General features: G+C 40.4%; 1 protein-coding gene across 1 annotated transcript in view; it reads right to left on the bottom strand.

Annotated features, from left to right (window-relative positions):
• Window positions 1-446: 446 nt before the first annotated feature.
• LOC309549470 (large ribosomal subunit protein uL5-like) overlaps window positions 447-21,430 on the bottom strand; it is a gene marked incomplete at both ends in the record, with an annotated part of 33,298 nt that continues 12,314 nt past the window's right edge. The window contains one exon of the mRNA XM_082249772.1: window positions 447-842. Coding sequence (XP_082105898.1) covers window positions 447-842 — 396 coding nt within the window. The remainder of the gene's footprint in view (window positions 843-21,430) is intronic.

Raw genomic sequence — 21,430 nt, 5'->3', positions numbered from 1 at the left:
AAAAGTCCTCTTTTTAAAGGCTTATATGCAAGTTATAGCCATAAAAAGTGTACGGGGAGCTGGGTACTGCCCTGGGGGACATGTATCAATGCAAAATAAAAAATGTTTTAAAACAATCATTTTTACAGGAGCAGGGATTTTAATGATGCTTACAGTGAAACAATAAAAATAAAAAATTCCTTTAAATACCTGGGGGGGTCCCCTTAGTCTGCCTGTAAAGTGGCGCATCTGTACAAGGTATGGAGCCTGCTGCAGCAATTCTAAAGAAAAAAATGTAATTTAAACTTGCTCACGGCTATAATGTATTGCCGGCTCCTGGCAATACAGATAAAAAAAATGAAAAAAATTGCATAGGGTCCCCCCAGTAAATACCAGGCCCTTGGGGTCTGGTATGGATTTTTTTTTTTTGTCAGAAATTTTATTGATTTTTTAGACAATGAAGCAGCTCACTTTCCAGGGAGAATGATGCCATCATACTTCTGCTGGAACCAACGTATGGCCTCCTCTTTGCCAATCCGATGCTTGGCACCAATGACACCAGTCTTGCACTTTTTGTCAGTGATGCTGAAGCCTGGATGGCCAAGGGCCACATAGAAATCCAGCCCATAGATTCCAATGATTGGGTGATATTTAATACCCAGATCAATGTGCTCCTGGATACCAAACCCAAAGTTTCCTGTTTCTGAAAAGTTATTCTTCCTCAGCTCATATTCTCTGACCATAAGCCCTTTCTCTAAGATCTCTTCTGCTTTGGCTCCTCTGACAGTACAGTGAACTGCAATTTTCTCATTTCTCAGAATTCCAAAAGATCTCACGGTGTAACGAGCTTTTGGAGTACTAATCTAAGAATTCATACTCCTAGAGAAAGATTGTCACATTGAGTTACCAGTATCTGCATTCTTAGTTGGAAAATCACTGTTGGGCTTCATTCAGATGAGTGCTGACAACTGCCCAGTGTACAGTCTCTCCTTGTTTTTGCACTTGCATCCGTTCCAGGCTGTATGTGGGCAGCCTACTTTACAGTATATAGTTGGATGAAGATGTAGCAACTGCATGGGCACAGCTGCAGACAGTGTGCATTTGGATTCATGCACCCACTCCCGCCCGCTCAACAAATTTTGTGGCTGCGTCCGTACAGCCGCTGCATCTGCATTCACCTCTATAGGCTGCCCACATGCAGTCTCTGGTGCATGCAGGAGAAATGTAAAAGGGAGCCTGCTTGCTGGACAGGTGTCAGCACCCAATCAAACAAACACTAAATCTGTTTGAGATTGCATAGTGTGGCTGTACTCTCAAGTTCTCTGTAATTGCAAGTTGTCTGCTGATCAGTGGGATGTTCAATCTGATTACGTAGATTAGTGGGTGTGTGAAAGCTGCCATATCTGCCAGGAAGGAATCTGTGTGTTTGGTTGCCTAGTGGACCAGTCAGCTGGTAAACTGCATGTTGTGATAACTATCACAGCTGGTTTTACCTTTTGAAAGTAAACTCTCTTCTCATTGCTCCTCCACCAAACATGTTCCTTACCCTGTTTGGTGAGTTGCCATGGGTGTGCATCCTTGACATCAGAGTTGAGTAAAAACACACCCTCTTCTGTCAGGTTGCAGGAAAGAGAAGGCAGGCATGGGAAATTCAAGGCAGCAAAGAAATGTCTGTCAATAGGTTATCATGAACTAAAAATTGCACAAACATTTTGGAATAAACTGTCATAGGGATGACAGAGTGGGCTGGAAAGCAGGAGAAGGATTAAGAAATGAGCGAGGTAAGGTCTGAGGATATGATGTATGGAGTAGGGAGAAGGTGGTTATAACTTAAAGTCACCTTGAGATACAGCAAAAAGAGCAATATGGACCACCCGCTCACCCTCTTGATAAAAGTGTGAATATGGCTATGATTAGACATGCTAAGGTTTGTGGAATTGTGGAATGGGAAAGACTTAGGGGCATAGGTGTGCGCAGCCTATTGCATTAGGGTGTGCACACCAAAGCTTCTTACTCAGCACAGAGGAACAAACATGGATTTATTCAGAATACCAAAAGGTAGAAATCTTCAACAAAGTTTGTTATAATTCTTGCAATGCACATAAATCACCCAGGGGGGAATATTTTTTCTCAATAAAAGTGTAGTTACGCTTTAAGGCCAGTGGAAGAAGACACATTGGAGCTGTGATAGGGAAACGTTCTTCCTTTTTAATAAAGGACTCATAAAAAAAATCCATCTCTTGTTTTTATTTTCACTACACTGCTTTTTTTTTGGGGGGGGTACCCCATACTCATTCACATAGGGGGAGGGGCAGGATCTTGGGGCCCCCTTGTTAAAGGGGGCTTCCAGATTCTTATAAGCCCCCTGGCCGCAAACCCCCAAAACCACCACCCAAGGTTGTAGGGAAGAGGCCCTTGTCCCTATCCCCATGTTGAGGGTATGTGGCCTGGTATGGTTCAGGAGGGTGAGCACTCGCTCACCCCCTCTTTCCTGACCTGCTGGGCTACATACTCGGGTAAGGATCTGGTATATATTTTTGAGAGGACCAGGCTGTTTTTGGGGTTTTTTTTGTGTGTCCCTTTAAAATCAATACTAGACTCAAAGGGCCTGTAATAGATCTGGGGGGAGGACCCCACGCCATTTTTTTTTTTCATTTTGGTGTGGGATTTCCCTTCAGGATCCTCAGAGCACAAGTCGCTTGCCATAAGTCGGTTCATGATGATCTGACTTGGTTGCAACTTCCATTCAAGGTGCCGCCCCCCTTAAAAAAAGGGAAAGAAAAAAAAAAGATTACAAAAAGAACAATAAAGTTAAATAAAAAATCCGTTCGCCGGCCTATGTGGTGGCTATGGGGGGGGGGGTGGGGTTTACGACCCAGCAGAGGTGCCTATTGGCTGCCTTCTGGGGAGTAACCTGGGCGCAGGTCATAGCGCTAGGACACCCCCACTTTCGTGATATCCTGGCTGTGATTGGTCCAGTCTCCAGCCTGGACCAATCATCATCCAGGACATCCGATTGCTGACCCTGCTGACGTCGCAATGGGGGCGGTGCCGGTGCGTGCGTCAGTCACACACCATCACCGCCCGATCTCCTTCCCGCCGGACTGATCGGAAGACCCAGAGAGCCCGCAGCCATCAAAGAAGACTGAAGAGGACGAGACGAGCAGCGCCGTGGACGGTTCCCGGAATCCCGCCACCGTCAGAAGAAGAGGACTCAAGGAGAGGAGCAGCGCCGTGGACGTCTCCAGGCAGCCCAGGAGGAGAGCAATACCTATTACATTTTTCTTTTTGCGCCCCCCCCCCCAAATTTTGAGCACTAGCCACCACGGGATCTGAGTTCTTCAGCCCACATTGCTGTGACCATAACACAATGAAAATAATTTGTGTCATAGTGTATTATTTAAGTTTAATATTTTTTTTTTTTTATGTTCAGTATTGCTCCACCCTCTCAGCCTCACCTTGGTCACACCTTGGATGTCACATTATTTCAAGCTTCACCACATAACTAAAAATGGCCAGTCTGAAGTAAGCAGTTAAAATTAAACTTGCGTAAAACCAGACTCCCTGTTACCCACTCTAATTTTCTCAATTAGGTTTTTAGATACAATGGTTCTAATTTTAACTCAGAAAAAATGCTAAGACTGTACATTAGGCTTGAACATTATCCACAAAGACAAATTTGCTAATGCTGGTGGAATTTCATCTGACTTCAGATAAATTATCCCATCTCTGCTGATTTAATGCATGATTACTGAACCCATATATTTACAGATGTAAGCTGTGCTATTCAGTGCAAGGATACCACAACATGCTATAGTTCTGTCGAGCCATCTGCCTTGTCCAGAGAGGATATTGGAGTGTCCCTTTTCATTGTTCTACTCAAAATGTCATAAAAATTAGATTTACCTTCATGATCATGTTGTGTCATAGTATGACATGTTATTCTGCACTGTGCCCTCAGATCAAAGCCTTCATAAATGTAAATGTAGACAGCAAGCAGATGACTGTTCATATTCTGTAAAAATGTTCCCATAATTACTAGTATTATAGTTTCTTTTATGTATATGATGCAGACACATATATGTTCACCATTCCGATTTGTCCTTGCCCTTGATGAGACAGACACAGCAATAAATCCTCACAAAGGTAATTGTTTTTAGTTGTCATCTCAGTCCCCATTGGTGAGTTCCTGTCCCCTGAAATGAGGACAGCAAGTAAGTGGAATTCTCCTAAAAAATAAACAGTTCCAGGTTATTGTGTGTAAAAATGTCAAAGAAATATAATGCTAGAAGGCCTGAGATCCTATGGAGTTAATTTACTAAAGACCAATAGGCTGTTAACTTTCCAAGGGAATTTTTTATTGGCTAAGTTAACATGGTAAAAATTCACAAAAAAATACCAATCACTTAAAAAGAAACAAAACAAAAACATTATTTTTGGTTGCACAGATCAGATGATGGAAGTTAGCAGAGCTTCACCTTACTAAACCAAGGTAAAACTCTCTTGTGAAGTGAACATTGCATTGGTAAATCAACCTATATATCTCTTGTGTGGGATTTTTAAATACAAGTAGATAAAATCTAAAGTTATCGTATATGTAGTATATCTAAAGCAAAATCATTTTTTTTCTTTTTGCTAGAGTAGGGAAAGTTTAAAGTAGAAAAAAACCTCTGACCGGCAAGATTTTTATGACAGCATGGACCCTATTGGTTTTCTCTGCTGTGATAATGTAATTCTTGCATGTAAGCATAGGAGTGACATCATCACAGCCTGAAGAGTTGTAATCCAAAAAGAATTCAGGGAGAATATGGAAGTGCCCGTGACCAATAGGAGCACTGACACTGCACTGCTGGATGGGATTGATTTTTTCACATTTTTTGGAAAGATTAATCCTGCTTTAAAACAACTGTCCATTTAGTGTTCCATTCTGTGTTTCATTAGGAAGATTTTCCTTTACTTCCTGTCCTGTAGATTCATCAGAAGTGAGAGGATATTTTCCCAGTGTGAGAGAAATTGCTTCTTAGACAGTCGTAGCACTTTACCGTAAATTGTAGTACTGGGAGGTCTAGTAAATAACTTGTAAATAAAATAAGTTGAGTACTATCATTGATATAGTACAATATTTATTTTAACTACAGTATTTCTGAAAGCGGTGGTCAACATAATGGGACAGACTGGGGGTTATAGAATTTTTGTCTGATAACGAGGAAAAATATTCTCATAAGAAATCTCTCTTTACTGCTTAAATAGTGAATTGTTAACACCCGAAAATAATTCCTCTAATAGGGAACTTGGGGTTCTTGTTTAACCCGCAATCTGCTCTCTGAGCTAGGCTTGTTTCATGTAGCCTCTTTCTTTTTAAGGTTGTGTCAGCTATACCTTGATATGCATCTTTAAGCTAGCCATACAGTACATGGATACAAATTTAGTGGGTTGTCTGAATTTCTATCCATGTGTAGTGAACAAAGGGGATGTAGCGCTCGACAGAAATATATAAATAAATACAAACATGTGAACCATATAAACCATATAGAATGATTCGTGCAATAAAGTCTCTGGTGTCCAAAGCAATTAGATAATTGACAGCCAATGTGGAAGACACAGACTTGATAGGGTGGTTTCCTTAGCAAAGCCTTCACCTTCACACGATCACCCAGTGGAATAACTATATGAGCCGCTTACCAGATTTAATGGACCCCTTGATTATAGGGGGTCAAATGCGCTGTGTACTCCAGTAAGGAACTCTAATGCATCTTGCTCCCATAAGTAGAGGTCATCACAGCCAGAGTCAGTGCCATAATCAGAAAGCCAAGCCATATGCAGGGATGAAAAAATAGTCTCATGGTGCAGTATCTCTTAGCAATCAAGCATTTATTTAAGATAAATTGCACTTACTAGACAAAAAGCAGATAAAAGCCTTCAATAAAATCGTTTGCTGGGGATGGGAGACGCCGCTCCACGCTGCGCTCCTCAGACCTCAGACCCGGATGTGTATGGTCTCACGTTCCCGACGTTTCGTCAGTCAAGGCTGACATCATCAGGGGATCATGATCCCCTGATGATGTCAGCCTTGACTGACGAAACGTCATCTCCAGCAAACGATTTTATTGAAGGCTTTTATCTGCTTTTTGTCTAGTAAGTGCAATTTATCTTAAATAAATGCTTGATTGCTAAGAGATACTGCACCATGAGACTATTTTTTCATCCCTGCATATGGCTTGGCTTTCTGATTATGGCACTGACTCTGGCTGTGATGACCTCTACTTATGGGAGCAAGATGCATTAGAGTTCCTTACTGGAGTACACAGCGCATTTGACCCCCTATAATCAAGGGGTCCATTAAATCTGGTAAGCGGCTCATATAGTTATTCCTCTGGGTGATCGTGTGAAGGTGAAGGCTTTGCTAAGGAAACCACCCTATCAAGTCTGTGTCTTCCACATTGGCTGTCAATTATCTAATTGCTTTGGACACCAGAGACTTTATTGTACGAATCATTCTATATGGTTTATATGGTTCACATGTTTGTATTTATTTATATATTTCTGTCGAGCGCTACATCCCCTTTGTTCACTATTTATCACGATTCCACATTTGTGTAGCAGCTGACAGCGTGGGAGAAATCCCACTTCACCACTATATATTCAAAATGTATTTATATGAATTAATCTTTCACACCATTTGCGCAGTTTTTTACCTCTTTTCTCACTTTCTATCCATGTGTGGCCACTACAATTGAACAGAAGTTGATCTACTAATCGATTTCAGTCAAACCCCCCTATCGGATTTTAGCAACTTGATCAGCACGTGCAGCCAATAGCTGTCAGAACACGATGCCACACCGAGGAAGACCCCCCATTCACCTCAAATGTGTGTAAAGGGAAATGCATTCAGTTGAACCATGTAGGGTCCATGCATGGACAGCCTTACTTGGGATGACTATAGAATGCAGCATAGACATTATGTTACCAGATGCCAAATTCAAATTCTGTTCAGCATACAGAGCCAGCATCTGAATAATTAGGTTTCTCTTACAGTACTCATATTACAATTTACTGGCTCTCCATAGGGCTGTGTTCATTACTGAGTCTGCTCTTTATACCTACAATGGTACTCCAATTCACCTAATACCATTATAATTCACCAAATACCATTATAACATTTGTGAAATATACGATTTGTCACAAATTAGCCTGTAGTTTTGTTTGTATACTCTTACCTTCAATCTTGCTTCTTTTCACATGTGGTTTCTCTGTTCACCTATGGGCATCACCTGCTCCACTGTGGGTTATATCCTTTTCCTGTCTATTACTTCCTGGGTCACCTCCCTGTTTGCTTCCCTATATATAAACGTGCTCAGTGCACTGCTCCTTGCTTGAGCAACTTCATTGTTCTCTAGCTCCCATTCGTATACCCCTAGGCTACTATATCTGATTTACTGTGTACCGACCCCGGCTTCGTTTTTCCTGTCTGTGTTAGTTTGCTGCCTGTCCTGACCTCGGCTTGTCTCTTGGATATCCTTTAGTCTGCTACTTATTCTGCACAGGCCAGCGGACTCCACATCTTCAATAAAGAAAGATGCGATGCTTAGCACCTGGCTCCTGCGCTCAGAATCTGGTTCTCAGACTGCCTCTTTCCCGGGACTCTCACTTGGCATCCACAATGGCTAAACCTTGCTGCCCTCTACGACTGGGGTGGTCGACAAAACACTGTAGGCATAAACACAAGAAAAAAGGGCGCACCAGCCTAGCGCATTATCTTCAGTAGGCTTTTATTAATAAATCATTCAAATGTCTACTCACAAACAAGCGATGTAAACCAGCATGTCAACTCCGACGAACAATGTCCATAATGTTGGAGTCCACATCTTCAGCCGGGCCTACCTGGGGGCCGCAACCTGGTTCAAGCTTGCTGCAAATCCATCCCCACCTTTAGGGGCCCTGGTGAAGAAGCAGGCTGGGGCTTAGACTCTGCCCCCTGGGGAATCCTGATCTGGGGATCTACAAGGGCTCACTACCACAGACCCATTGACACTATTATTAGAAAAACAGGAATAACGAAAAAAAGTCCCATTGTTAACCCCCAAAAAGTGAATACTTGATCAGTTATAATACAAAAACAAATTTTATTAATTTACAAAAATTCCTTAAAGACATCTATATTCGTAAAAATATTTGAGTTCAGTTACATATTTTATGTAGGAGGCAACCTGAGAAAGGTGCTCATTCTGCTAAACCATACTGTAACCCATAAATATACATATAGAAAATAATATACAATGTACATTTGATATAATGCCCGTATTTAGACCAGATTGCTGACAGCAATTTGCCACCAGGTTTCTACGTGTTTCACTATTAACTGGCTTTTTCAGGAGACCCTATTATATTAGGGAATAAATTACAATTGTTTACAGAATATACAGACATACATGAATGTTTAAAATATAAAACATAACCATGAATATAATCATAGCCAAGTTCTAATATGACCAAGATCTGGTGATGCGTTCTAAATATAGTCATTATATCAAATGTACATGGTATAATATTTTCTATATGTATATTTATGGGCTATGGCTTAGCAGAATGAGCACCTTTCTTAGGTAGCCTCTTACTAGGGATGAGCTTTGAGTTTGAGTCCAACATTGACTGTTCGCTCGTTTGTCGAATGACGAACAAATGGGCTTCTTCGTGGGAACTTCGAGCTCCCGCATTATCATGGACTCTCTGACTTCCGATAAATAAATCACTGGCTGGCAGGGGAAATGAACTTACAGCTCTTATCATTGCAAGCCTGGTACTCTACCACCTACGCCACCAAGCCTGGTTAAGCTGAACCTAACTTTTTAACCACTCTTCCTAACTTTTATCTCATCCACTGTATGTAGGGTGAGATAGGAGTTAGTTAGCTGGACAGGGAAGGTGGATTCAACCTAGCTGTACTTGATGGTGGTGTAGCTGGTAGAATACAAGCCCTGCAATTATGATGGGTGTGACATCGAATCCCTTGGCCAGCGGGTAATTTATAAGTGGGATTTTATAATTAATAATACATTACTAGCAGGGAGAGATATTTTTGCTTTTTAGTTTGTTGAGATGCAGTGTATCCCATAAAGTTAATATATATATAGGCACTTCAGTTTATATCAGTTTATGTCAGTATTGCTGAAAAAAACAGCGTGGGGTCCCCCCCCCCAGTCCATACCTGGCACCTCAGGTCTGGTATGGATTTTAAGGGGAACCCCGCGCCAAAATTAAAAAAACGGCGTGGGGTTCCCCCTAAAATCCATACCAGAAACTTAATTGAGCACACGGCCTGACTGGCCGGGATGGGGGTGGGCGCGATCGAAAGCCCCCCCTCCTGAACCATACTAGGCCACATGCCCTCAACATGGTAGGGTTGGGTGCTTTGGGGCAGGGGGGGCTCTGCCCCCCCACTCCAAAGCACCTTGCCCCCATGTTGATGGGAACAGGGGTCTCTTCCCCACAACCCTGGGTGGTGGTTGTGGGGGTCTGTGGGGGGAGGCTTATCGGAATCAAGGTGACTCCCATGTCCTGCCCCCCCCCCATGTGAATGGATATCGGGTACATGTTACGCCTATCCATTCACCAAACATGTGTACAAAAAAAATAATGACAAAAGCCAGTTTAGAAAAGTCTTTTATTAAAAAAATAAATAAATACTGTCACCCCATGCCCATCCGCCCGAAAAATAGAAAAAAAAAAGAAGAAGCTCCTGCTTCTCCTGATGTTTCCCGTGGAATGAGCTGTTTTGATTTTGACAGCTTTTATATAGTGACCTGATGTCACAAGCCGTCCCACAATGCACTGCTCAGGTACAGTGAATAAATTACTGATGTCAGTAATTTATTCACTGCACCTAAGCAATGGATTATGGGGTGACGTCAGAGACCTATAAAAGAGCTGCCAAACTCAGATAGAAGTTAGTTAGCCAGAGAGAGTCACTACCTCTTACATGCAATATGTAACTGCACTTTTATGGATATCATTAAGGAATTTTTGTAAATGAATAAAATAGTTTTTGTATTTTAACTAACAAAGTATTCACTTTTTGGGGGTTAACAGTGGCACCTTTGAAATCCTTTTTTCTTTAGTCATGTTTTTCTCATATGTCTATGGATCTGGTGCCATGTCAGTCAATTGTGCCTCATATTTGTATATGAATACTATTATTTCCATATGATATTATTACATTTTTAGTGCTGTTTTGCCATTATTGTCTGTTGTATTGATGTGTTTTAGTTTTTTTTGTGTATTGTCTTTTAAGGGATCATTTAGGAGTAGAACTCCACCTTATTTTTCATTGCTTAGTTCTATTGTGTTCTGTTCTATTGTAGTTAGTTCTAAACTGAAATTACACCATTTTGGGTCTGAACTGGATTGTCTTCTGGATTCTATTTCCAATATTCCATCTATTACTGTTAGATGTCTCAGTTTGTTTCCCACCAGCCTCTAATGCAGGTAGGAACCTGCAGGAAGGTAGGTAGACCTGAACCAGTAAGAAAAGGAGGACTGAAAAGTAGAATTGTAACAGAGTTACACCTGTTGGCAGAGGTCTTGGCAAAAAAAAAAAGCCAACTCTCTGAAGAGACCAAGCCTACCACTATTGACAAAAGAGGTCAATGCACTATTCTGACACCTTCTTACACTTTAAAATCTGAGTGCGCTGGTCCAAACTAATGCCAACTTCTACTAAATACTGTTTTCAATAATGTACCCCTATACTTTACTGTGAAGCCTGGTTGCAATATGTTGCAAAGATTTTTTTTTCCCCATATATTGTTGTCCCAGTCTGCTAAGAAAAGCTCAGATCTAAATGAGTAGGCCCCTGGAAATCCAATGAGACTTCTTGTTTGAGAATCGTTCCAGTGCTCTTAATTATAGATGTCTATTTCCAGAAATTGGAGAAAGACAGAAGAATTATGTAAGATTGTGTGGTTTACAGCACACATAGACAAACTGTTGGTGGACACTTTAGAACGTGTTGCCAGAATCCCCTTTGACAACGAGCTTGTTTTGCAGTCAAATCTAGACAATTGGAAAGTCCAACTATATGTAAATGTAGAATTATAAGAAATACAAGCTAATCAGTCATCACTGGTAGATTTATTTCCGAAAATATTTTCAAAGGTTGGTTTACATTTCAATATTCATTAGGCACTCACTCAATACAATATGGACAACATGTGTCGATGTCTGATGCTTACACCTTAATAACACTTCAGTATAATTAAACAAGACACTGAAGATTAGATGTGAAGACCGGCTCTGCTGTAAAATGTGTTTGTGTTGTTTTCCTGTGGTATTTTCAGAGCAATTATTTTTATACACTATTTCCAACTGCTGAAAGGTCACAGTTATTCCTGACTTACAGAAAACAGCTGAGGAAAAAAAATGACATTTAAAAAAATACCGCATTGATAGATAAACCTAAGTTTGCCTTGACCCATAAGTAGGAGTTTAACACAGTAGACTATGAATGTGTTCTTTCGTCATTCTTCTTTTTCTTTTTTTTGCCATCTTGCACTGGCTTTTTTTTTTTTTTGTGTAGCACATTCAAGTAATTCTGTGTGTATGCATGAATATAGAATTGCATGCATCTGAGATGCCATATGTGTTAATGATCAGAGGCCCATGGCCTTTCTTGTTGTCAGGGAACATTTCAGGCGGATGCCTTTTTTTTGGGTAAAGTGAACCTGTGCCCAGATCATGCACACAAATAAAGTGTTTACATATTCTGAAAAAGAAGTAAAAGCACTTCAACCTCTTTGCGTCTAAGGGTAAAAGAAATCTTAATGCCAAAGCAATTCTGCAACTATGACATGTGTTAGTAAAACTGTACATGTCATCACAACTACTTTGTGCATACAGGTAGGTTATACCGAGTTTTCTTTCAGGACAAACTGGGCTTTCATTTGGTGGTAAATGGTAATGGATATCTCCTCATTTATTTTTATTACCAAAGGAAATTTGTCCCATAATTGTAAAAAAAAAAAAAAAAACATTTATTTTCTAAATTTAGGTGAATTTTTCCTGCTACTATATAACCTTCCACAAAAGAACAACCCAAAATAAATTCTCCTGCACCTGTATGGTACAGCCCAGAAACAATAGTGCACATTTTGTTTTGTTTTTTTTTTTATCCTACCTAAAACACACAGACACTAACACTAATTTTAAAAAAAAATCCTGTCCAAAAAAATACTGACCCTGACTTTGCCCCAAACACTAACCCTGGCACTGACCTAGATCAAAACATGGGGGCAGGCTTTAAAGTGACTGATCAGCCAATCAGAGGTTATCACAGAGATCAGGTGACTGGGAATCGTTAGTACAGGGCCCGGGGCTCTCAGTGTGGCGCGCTCCAAGCACAAAAGGAAATACACAAATATGCAGCCTAAGAGTCGGTTCACACTAAGGCGACATGACTCCTTACTACTTCGGGGGCGACTTGTGCATTACCATGCACCACGACTTCGGAGCGACTTGTGCATTACCATGCACCACGACTTTGGAGCGACTTGCAGGGACTTCACATAATGGAAGTCTATGAAAGTCGCTCCGAGGTTGCCCCAAAGTAGTACAGGACCCTTTTTCTAAGTCGGAGCGACTTGTGTCGCTACTATTAGAACGGGTCCTGTAGCGGTCAATGGACCGTGAGGGAGCGCGACTTGTCAGGTTGACAAGTCGCTTGACAAAAAGCGCTAGTGTGAACCGGCTCCTACTGAAATAAGCCCAGTCTAGTGGGGCTGCATATTTGCATAGGGTTCTGCGCCAAAGGGTTAAAACAAGTTCGCAATCACCTTTGTTTCTCTGGCACTGTGGAAAAGCTAAAATGTATCAATACCCCTGTATTTTTTTTGCTTTTGGTAGAGTGGAGAAAAATATAGTAAACAAGGTTTTCCCCAGGACAGGAAGTGAGGGGAAATCTCTCTAACAGCAACACAGACAGAATTAAAATTATATATGTTAGGTATGTGAATTCTAGAACCCATACCAATGTTTCTAAGCTTTAATTACAACTAAAGCTTTTTAATTAGTTTTGGATTGAGTGGAGATGAATTAGAACACCTGTCAGTTTTTATTGCTCTCCATGCCCCCGAGGGAGATTAACCCTCAATATTTATCCTTTTTATCATTATTATTGAAAGTGAAAGAAAATCCCAAATTTTGGGTTTTCCCCAGAATATAATACAGCAACACTTCTGGTAACTTGGGGGTCCCCAAGGGATTCCTAAAATCTGCAGGGATTTGGTTTCACTTCCTGTTTTGGCTATGGGAAAGTAAGTGAAAGTAAATCTCCCCTATGGGACACATATGGCAAAAAATAAACTGATAGTGGCTATGGCACTCCCTTATTCTATCCAAAATTAAAAAAAAGTTTTGTCTATAGTTCTACTTTAAGAAACCAACTGAAACTTGACTTTGTAGTGATCTTAAAGGATATTTAAGAATATTTAGCGTTACGTTAAGGGCAGTTAGAGAAGTGAGTGAGGGCTTGTTTAAAGCTTTATAATTGTGTGTTAAGAATATGCAATCAGTTTATTGTCCATAGTCTGGGCATTTACTGTATATGCTTTAAGTGACATGTAGAAGTACATTTTCTGTGCTGTTTGACAGGGGCAGATAGTATAGGGGGTAATCAAAACCAAGGGTTTTCAATTTCAGGAAAATAAGGAAAATGTTTTCTCCATGGTCTTAAATCAAATAGTGGAGTTTTTCAGACTGAGGCATCTGTCAACTGAGTGTAAAAAAGTAAGTCCAAGGCTACAACCACATAGTCTAAAAGGTCAACACTTGCCTGTCACATGTTTGTCAAAGCAAGAAAAAACAAGTGCTCCAAACAACTTAGAAAATGTTGATTGTCAGGGATTCGGGTGGGCTTCTAATCAGTGCTAGATCATTGTTTTCTTGTATCTTAACAATGGCAAGCCAATAGACCAGCAAATAATGCTGCTAGGAGAGCTTACCATGATGTAAAGTATATCTAATATTGCTGGTCCTTAAAGCAGTACTTCGCCTTAAAAGGGAAGTTCCACTTTAGGCCTTCCTCCCCCCCTTTTATTTTTGGCACTTCTCTGGGTTGGCAGGTACCTGCTTTGACAGATATCTGCTCCAACTTCTGGTTGGATTTCTCTGGCAATCCACCAGACGTTCTTCTACCAGTCCCCCCACCTGCAACCTTCTAGGACATGTCACAGGTCCTAGAAGGCTGCTGGATCATTCACAAAGTGCAGCGACCAATTTTCTTTCCTTCAACCCATGGGTAATAGAAAGAAAATGTTATAATGTATGGACAGCCTAAGTTAACTAATAGGGGTTCCAAAGGATGCACAATTGCTGGCTGTAGTAGATTGGAGATTTGCTCATCACTGCTTTTGGCTAATGGGGAAGAAAAAGTGATTGGTCCCTAATCTTTTGGCTTAAAGGGGGCTTGAGAAGTGCACATTATTGAGAAGACATGTTTTGTAAAAGCTGCTGTGTAGTGTGAAACTAGATGGAGGGGTTAGCAGAAGCCACTTTGCCCAAACTGAACCAGCTGACAGTCAAAAGCCATAATTTTTCTGTAAATGTGTGAAAACAATCTATTGACAGGATATTTATTACTATCTAAATAATGGACTTATGGCAGAATTTATATTTGCCCAAAAATTTAGCAATAATGGCTTTTTCACACCAAGAATTTTGAGCTGCGTTAATTAATGCAGACTCATCGAAAGGGCACATAGAAAACATGTTTTTTATATCCCCGGTTCACACCAAAAATGTGTGACAGTGTGCATTGCATACAAAACGCAGCATGTCTGCCACCCTGAGGAAGTCACGTGTCTGTGACGCAACGCGTAGGAGGAGCTAGTGTTCTACAGCTTGTGGCTCACTCGCTGTGTTCTCAACAGCTGAGTGTCTGGCGTGGTGCCAGGGTTTAGATGTGGAGAGAGCTGCTTATATGAGAGGATCTATCTTCAGTTGTTTACTGTGATGTAAGTGCAGATTGTTTTTATTTCAATAAAGTGTTTTATGCTTATTACATTGCAGCTGTTCCCTCTGCCTTCATTACATCATTATGAAGATAAATAGTTTCCTGCCATTCCCACCCAGTACTTAGGCATAGCCTGTTCAGGCTGCAGATCCCGGGAGCAATCTGTGTGAGGAGGGACATCGCTCTGCCAATACTTTCCCTATTTTAGCACAGTTTATATGTGTTGCAGGTGAGCGCATATGAGAGCCTGAATAATCAGTGGAAGATTGGTGTTATATTTTTGTGGTCACTACACATGAATTGGAGCACTATCACTGTGAATGCACACCTTTTTTCACGGGTGGTTTTTGGTTTCACTTTTTTTTTTCACATTACTGAGTGTTTTATTATGGCAATATTGATTTAGTTTTTTTCCTTTATATTCTCTATATATTTGGAATCATGGATATGAGATGTATCAACTACTAGTGGATGAAGACTTATCTTAGCACCATTTAGACTTTAGGTGAGTGGAATAGTGGAAGATTGGGGACTCTTTTCAAGGATTATACTTTTTTCAAGGACTATTATTTATTTTTATTTTATTTTATTTATTTATTTTTTATTTATATCTTATATACATTTTTTATCCACTTATTGGATATGGATTTTTTTTTATTTTTATCTCCACTAATTAATTGATTTGTAGATGGATTAATTTTTATCACTCTTATCACCTTCAATCACTGTTTGCTTAGATTTATTTGCGATTTGTGCAGTATTTATGTATTTGGAATTATCCATTTATTTATTTGTTTATTTATTTATGGAACTTTGAACACATTTACCTCTGTTTAGCGCACCACTTGCTATCTATCTGTAGCAGTAGAGAGGTTCACAAGTAATCAACTGGTAATATGCAAGCATATCCCCTTAGTGGATGACGCAGGCTCACCTGACACATGGGGTCTAAGTGCTAGCCGGTCTTTACTAGAGCTTATGATAGTAGAGATGGGTTTCACTGCATGCTAGTACCAAGTTGTGGTACTACAAGCCAAAAGTCAGGAATAAGGGATAATGAAGATAAGGATATGAGCAGAATTGTAAGGAGAAAATTATTGGCTAAAGAAGACCACAATAATCTGGCAAACAGGATATGCAAAGGCATAGCTTCAATAGGAAGTTCATGGAAGGAGCAAGGAGTTTAAGGTTCACCAGAAACAAGATAGAAAGTAAGTTTGTCTAAGGAATCATGCAGGGAGCTGTCCAGCATCTCAGGTGACTGACAAGATGTGCTACTGCCAGATGCAGCATACAGTAGGTCCTGGGTTCAGATCTACGTATGTCCTGACACATTGTTTTCTAGCCAGCTGGAGTTTTCAGGGCTCTCTATTCACACACAGTGCCCTTTAGCTAACGCCAAACATTTTTTTTAACACCAAACTGGAGAGCACACATTAAAACCTTTATTTGGTAGCATAAAATCTACTAGTAAACATTCTGAATGCAGTTTTTTTTTTTTAAATAACTAGGGTTGGGAAGGGTATGACAATGGGCAGTATGTGCAGGAGAGGAGTGCTTAAGGATATGACAGGAGCTACCATGAGCATAAAAGTTATGTAGGAAGTATGACAGGGGCCAGTATGAGCAGTAGATAAATACAAAATGTTTGTCAGTAGGCAGTATGTGCAAAAGACTAGTGTAGATGACATGACAGCAGGCAGTATGTGGAGGAGAGAGTGAGAGTGCAGGTAAAAGCCGAAAGCAAAAACCGAAAACGCTGCCATAGTGTTCATGTGCCTATGAGTGCAGTTTTTTTTAGATTTATATAGGATCTGGTAATCTGGAAAATCAGGTTTGAAGCTACTTTGCATCCCAATCTGTTTCAAAATCTTCTAAGTGTAGTAACGGAGGCCTACGTGATACAATCAGTGTGTAAACTACAGCTCTCACCATGCACTGGGCCAGTGCCATCTTAAGGGATGGGGTAAAAATTTGGGCAAAATGTGTGATGATAAAAATGACTACTAGGAGCTATATAAGTAGATGTAGAGGTGTATCCTGCACCTATGATAGTCACCCCTGACCAGATGAGTTAGTGACCTAATTATCATCGTTTTTAAATAGAGTATTTAGTGTTTAATGTTCACTGAGCCTACTCTTCTTTCTCTGATTGAGCCATTTGCCTAAACCTGAAGAATGCAAAGGTCTGCTAATGGGCACCATGGGGAAGGGGTAGTTGAAAGAGTCAGGACACTGTGTCAGAGCTAAGCATTAGGTCAGCCAATATTTGAAGCAAGAAACTGCTGGAGACTGCAGGGCCCTACTGGCATGGGTGGAGCATCGACCCTTGTGCAGTGCCTGCAACTACCAGTGATAAAGAGGCCTCTCAATACAAAGTGTTCACCTGACAGTATTCCACTTTGGATCTGTAAACTGAGAAACAATGGGTTTTGGCTGACCTACCCTTCCTATGTCTGGAACTTTTTATATGTTTACAATTTTGAATTACCAAGCAAATGAGTAGCAGACATTTTTTGGTAAATAGGCTGGAGTCAGATACAATAAATTTATTAAAATTATTTTAACATGATTGGTGATAAATGTGCTTTAGTAACTGGTTGAAAAACGACACAGGTTAAAATCAAGGATTTTAACAGCTTCTGTTATTATTGTATCCAAAAAATACTTGCCATTATCTTGTTTCTTTTGTTGATTATAACACATTGTATATACTGTTTATTACTTTTTACATATACATGACCTAATTAAAAATGCATGGCAATATAACTAAGTTTTGCAAAGTAAAACTTAGGTTAGATACAAAGAGAATACAATAGCTTAGAATATAAAATAAGCAATACAGATATTCCACATTAGAGGATTTTAGAGCATTGTGTGTTATATGATTTGTGTTTTAATTATAAAGAACGTGTTAGCAGGTCAGAGGTGCATGATAATAGCTCTGCAATGTATTACAAGAACACAGATTTTTGTTTAAGTTATAGTCTTCTGAAAATCAATTATTTCAACTAATATATTTCAGACTCAGAGGAGAATTGCCCACTACAGATCAGAAACCAGAACTGGATTTTTTTTACTTTTTTATTTTTTGTAAATTGTATATATTTAAAGGGTTTGTAACCATAAACCATTGCCTTGCTGCCAGCCTCTCTCTTTTAATCTCCTATCCTGCATTGTATAACTGCTTGTAAGAAACTATGCCTCTAAATACCTTTTTGAGAAGTATCTTTAGGTCTGTCATGTGACTCCCGGTCGCTCTGATAACACAATCCAGGGCTACAGCAGGAGGAGCCGAGCTCTCCCTCTGACGTCAGATGGGAGTCACATGACCGCCAAGCTGGCCGCTCGGCTACTCATGCTGTAGCCCTGGATTGTGTTATCAGAGTGGCCAGGAGTCACGTGACAGACCTAAATACACTTCTCTAAAAGGTATTTAGAGGCATCTTTTTTAACAAGCAGTTATTCAGTGCAGGATAGGAGCTTAACAGAGAGGGGCTGGCAGTGACATTTGACTGGTTTATTATCAGCAGCGGGGGGAGTGGGGGGCAGAGACACAGACACACAGAGCTGACAGGAGGGGAGGAGGGGAGAGCAGAGAGGAAAGCGACAGAGGCAGAGGCATGCAGGCTGACCACGGAGGTCAGGGCTCATTAGCCATGATTATCATGGTCAGCACAGAGAGAAGGACACAGGAACTGGCAGGATCAGCCAGGTTTTTCACAGTTTCCAGCGGGGAAGGTTAGACATTAAACGCACTGTGCTGTTTAACCTGCTATAAGAAAGCAGTATCTCTTTTTCTTTCTTTTTTTTTTTTTTTTTTGTTTAGGGTAACAAATACTTTAAGCATTTCTACCCTTTTGCTTTTCCTTTTTTAAAATTCTCTTTCACAACAATTTAGGTATATTATCAGTTGTATGGATGGACTGACTATTAAAAGATTATAAAGACCCTCCAAAGTGACGCCATAGGGTACCATATAAAATATTGTGCTCCAGAACTCCTCTCTACTGTTCTGATTAAAATCAGATGACATTAAACAAGCACTTCAAAAGAACTAATCCGCTAAGCCCAGGGGGCTGTAATCAAGATGGTAAAGGAAGTTCAGGAGTAGAGTGTTTTGTATCTGAGGTGTACCTGGAGTGGGTCAAATTGGAAGGCCTGGGCATGTCAAAGGGAAAGCTAATTATTATGCATTACTATATTAGAAAACTGTCAAATGAGCTTTACAGGAAAGAAACCATTTAGCCAACAGCACAATAACATGTTCTTAGCTATAAGGGTTTATGGCCTTTTGAATCTTCTGTCAAAAGAAGGCAGTGATGACCAGAATTATCAGTGAATTTAAATGTAGTTTGCATAACTTTATGTCTAGAAATCATATAGCCAGCTAAAATTCATCAGTGTAGTGATTAGTCCAGATATATAAATTGCCTGCTATTGACAGGGTCCATAAAGAATTTGTTCTTCACCTTAAAGAAAAATTGGTTGAAGCCTCACTGGCGTCTTGGTTTTGCTTTCATCTCAACAACATATAATACACAAACCTGACAGATTTTACTATTTTTTAACCTCACTACTGCATTGCTAGTTACCTAGGATGGTTAAATGGTTAAATGCCATATGAGATTTCAACTTGCAACAATTCAGGACTCTGAAAACTTTTTATTGTCTGCCCCCCCCTCTAAAGACTTACCTAAGCCCGATCTCGATCCAGCGCTGTGCTCCTGAGCAGCAGTACTGTTCTCTCTCTCTCTCTCTCTCTTCTTACTGGACTCACTGAAAGCAGTGGAAGCCATTGGCTCCTGCTACTGCTAATTAAATGCAGGGATGGAGGGGCAGGGTGGAGCCATATTGTGTGTGTCAACAATAGACACACACAGCATGGCTTGGTATCTAATATTATTAACAATAAACTTTTATTTTACATAAAAGTCGCCACAAGGAGAAAGCTGTCAAACGCTGTCAAACATCCTGTCTACCTTTAAAGATAGCTTCTCAAAATGCTTTACAAAGATAACACAAGAAATAAGCAGGATAAACTTGTCTAAAGAAAACGTTTGCAGATTTCATTTGAATATATACAGAGAAGATGACTCTCTGATGTTCACACACAGACACACAGAAGACCAGAATTTTAAGAGCAAAGGTTACGAGGGGGGAATAAGAGGCTGGCCCGCCCATGTGCCACCATAGGAGACAGCTTCCTATGATGGCACACAGAGTGGAGGAGGAGCCCAGAGTGCTAGCAGGGTACCCCGAAAGAAGAAACTAAAGAACAATTAACAAACAACCAACGCTACACTTGCTTGTATCAGGGAATGATTGTATGCAACCAGATTGGAGCATGTATGTAAAATAGATTAAACTAAAATCATTGACCTTTACATGTTAAAAGACCGGAGGTCACACAACCTGCCTAAAAACAGTTATACCAATATGCAAAAGTATATATTGGAATATATTCCTGACGGTTAAAACTCTAAACTTGATCAGTCACTGGATAACATCCTAGGTTGGAGCGAGGCTGCCCTATTTAGCACAGCAACAGAAGGGGGAAGGAAAAGAGAGGCACCAAGCTGCCAATGGTGTAGCACAGTTTATTAAAAAATCACAATTATACAATAAAAATACACTCACAAATACATGGCAACAGGCAGGTAGTAACAAAGGTGGGATCACCAAGGAAAAGTCCAGTCGATGCTGGTGCTGCTTGACTTCGAAGCTGCAGGAAGTGGTGCAGGAGTCCATACAAATCCACAGGTAGTCGCCACACAGAGAAAGCTGTCAAGCACTGTCAAACATCCTGTCAAGCATCCTGTCAAACCCTGGTACCCTGTAGCCAATGGGGATGTGTTTTGGAGGCAAACCACATCTCTTTTCTTAGCCTCTAGAGATTTTGGTACAAATCCAAAAAAGAGGTACTAATCTTTAACAATATATCCAGTTATACAGCATATCCTCCCTGCACTGTATAAACAACATACAAATCTTAATGGTGCAAATTATAGTTACCAGGGGAAAAGCCTTAGTGCATTTGGCATCCAACAAATAGTTCAGTGACTCTGTCAGTCTCCAATAGAGACAAGCCCCCCACTTTCCCAAAGGGATATGTGCCCTCTGTCTTATAGCTTACATGATGACACAGATAATCCTACGCCTAATGGAAAAAGGTTAACTTCCTTCCTCCCATGAGGCTTGCTGCACACTCCTCTTTGGGCTGTACCCACCTCTCTATTTATACTACTCAGAGTGGCAGGAAGGGCTGCCTAGATCCCTCCTAGGCGTGACTCTCCCAAAAAAGGAACAATGCCCAAACAATTTAAAAAAATATGGGGACATCTGGTGGCACTTATAAAAATTACACCCTCAGCTACACCATTAAATTACAAAAGGTCCTATGTAAGTGAAACATAGACAAAACCAGGGTGTGTACTTAGATCTAATGGC

This window comes from Pelophylax lessonae, assembly GCF_965119305.1.
Source record: "Pelophylax lessonae genome assembly, chromosome: 1".
NCBI lineage: Eukaryota > Metazoa > Chordata > Amphibia > Anura > Ranidae > Pelophylax > Pelophylax lessonae.
This window is presented reverse-complemented; position numbering and strand designations above follow the sequence as displayed.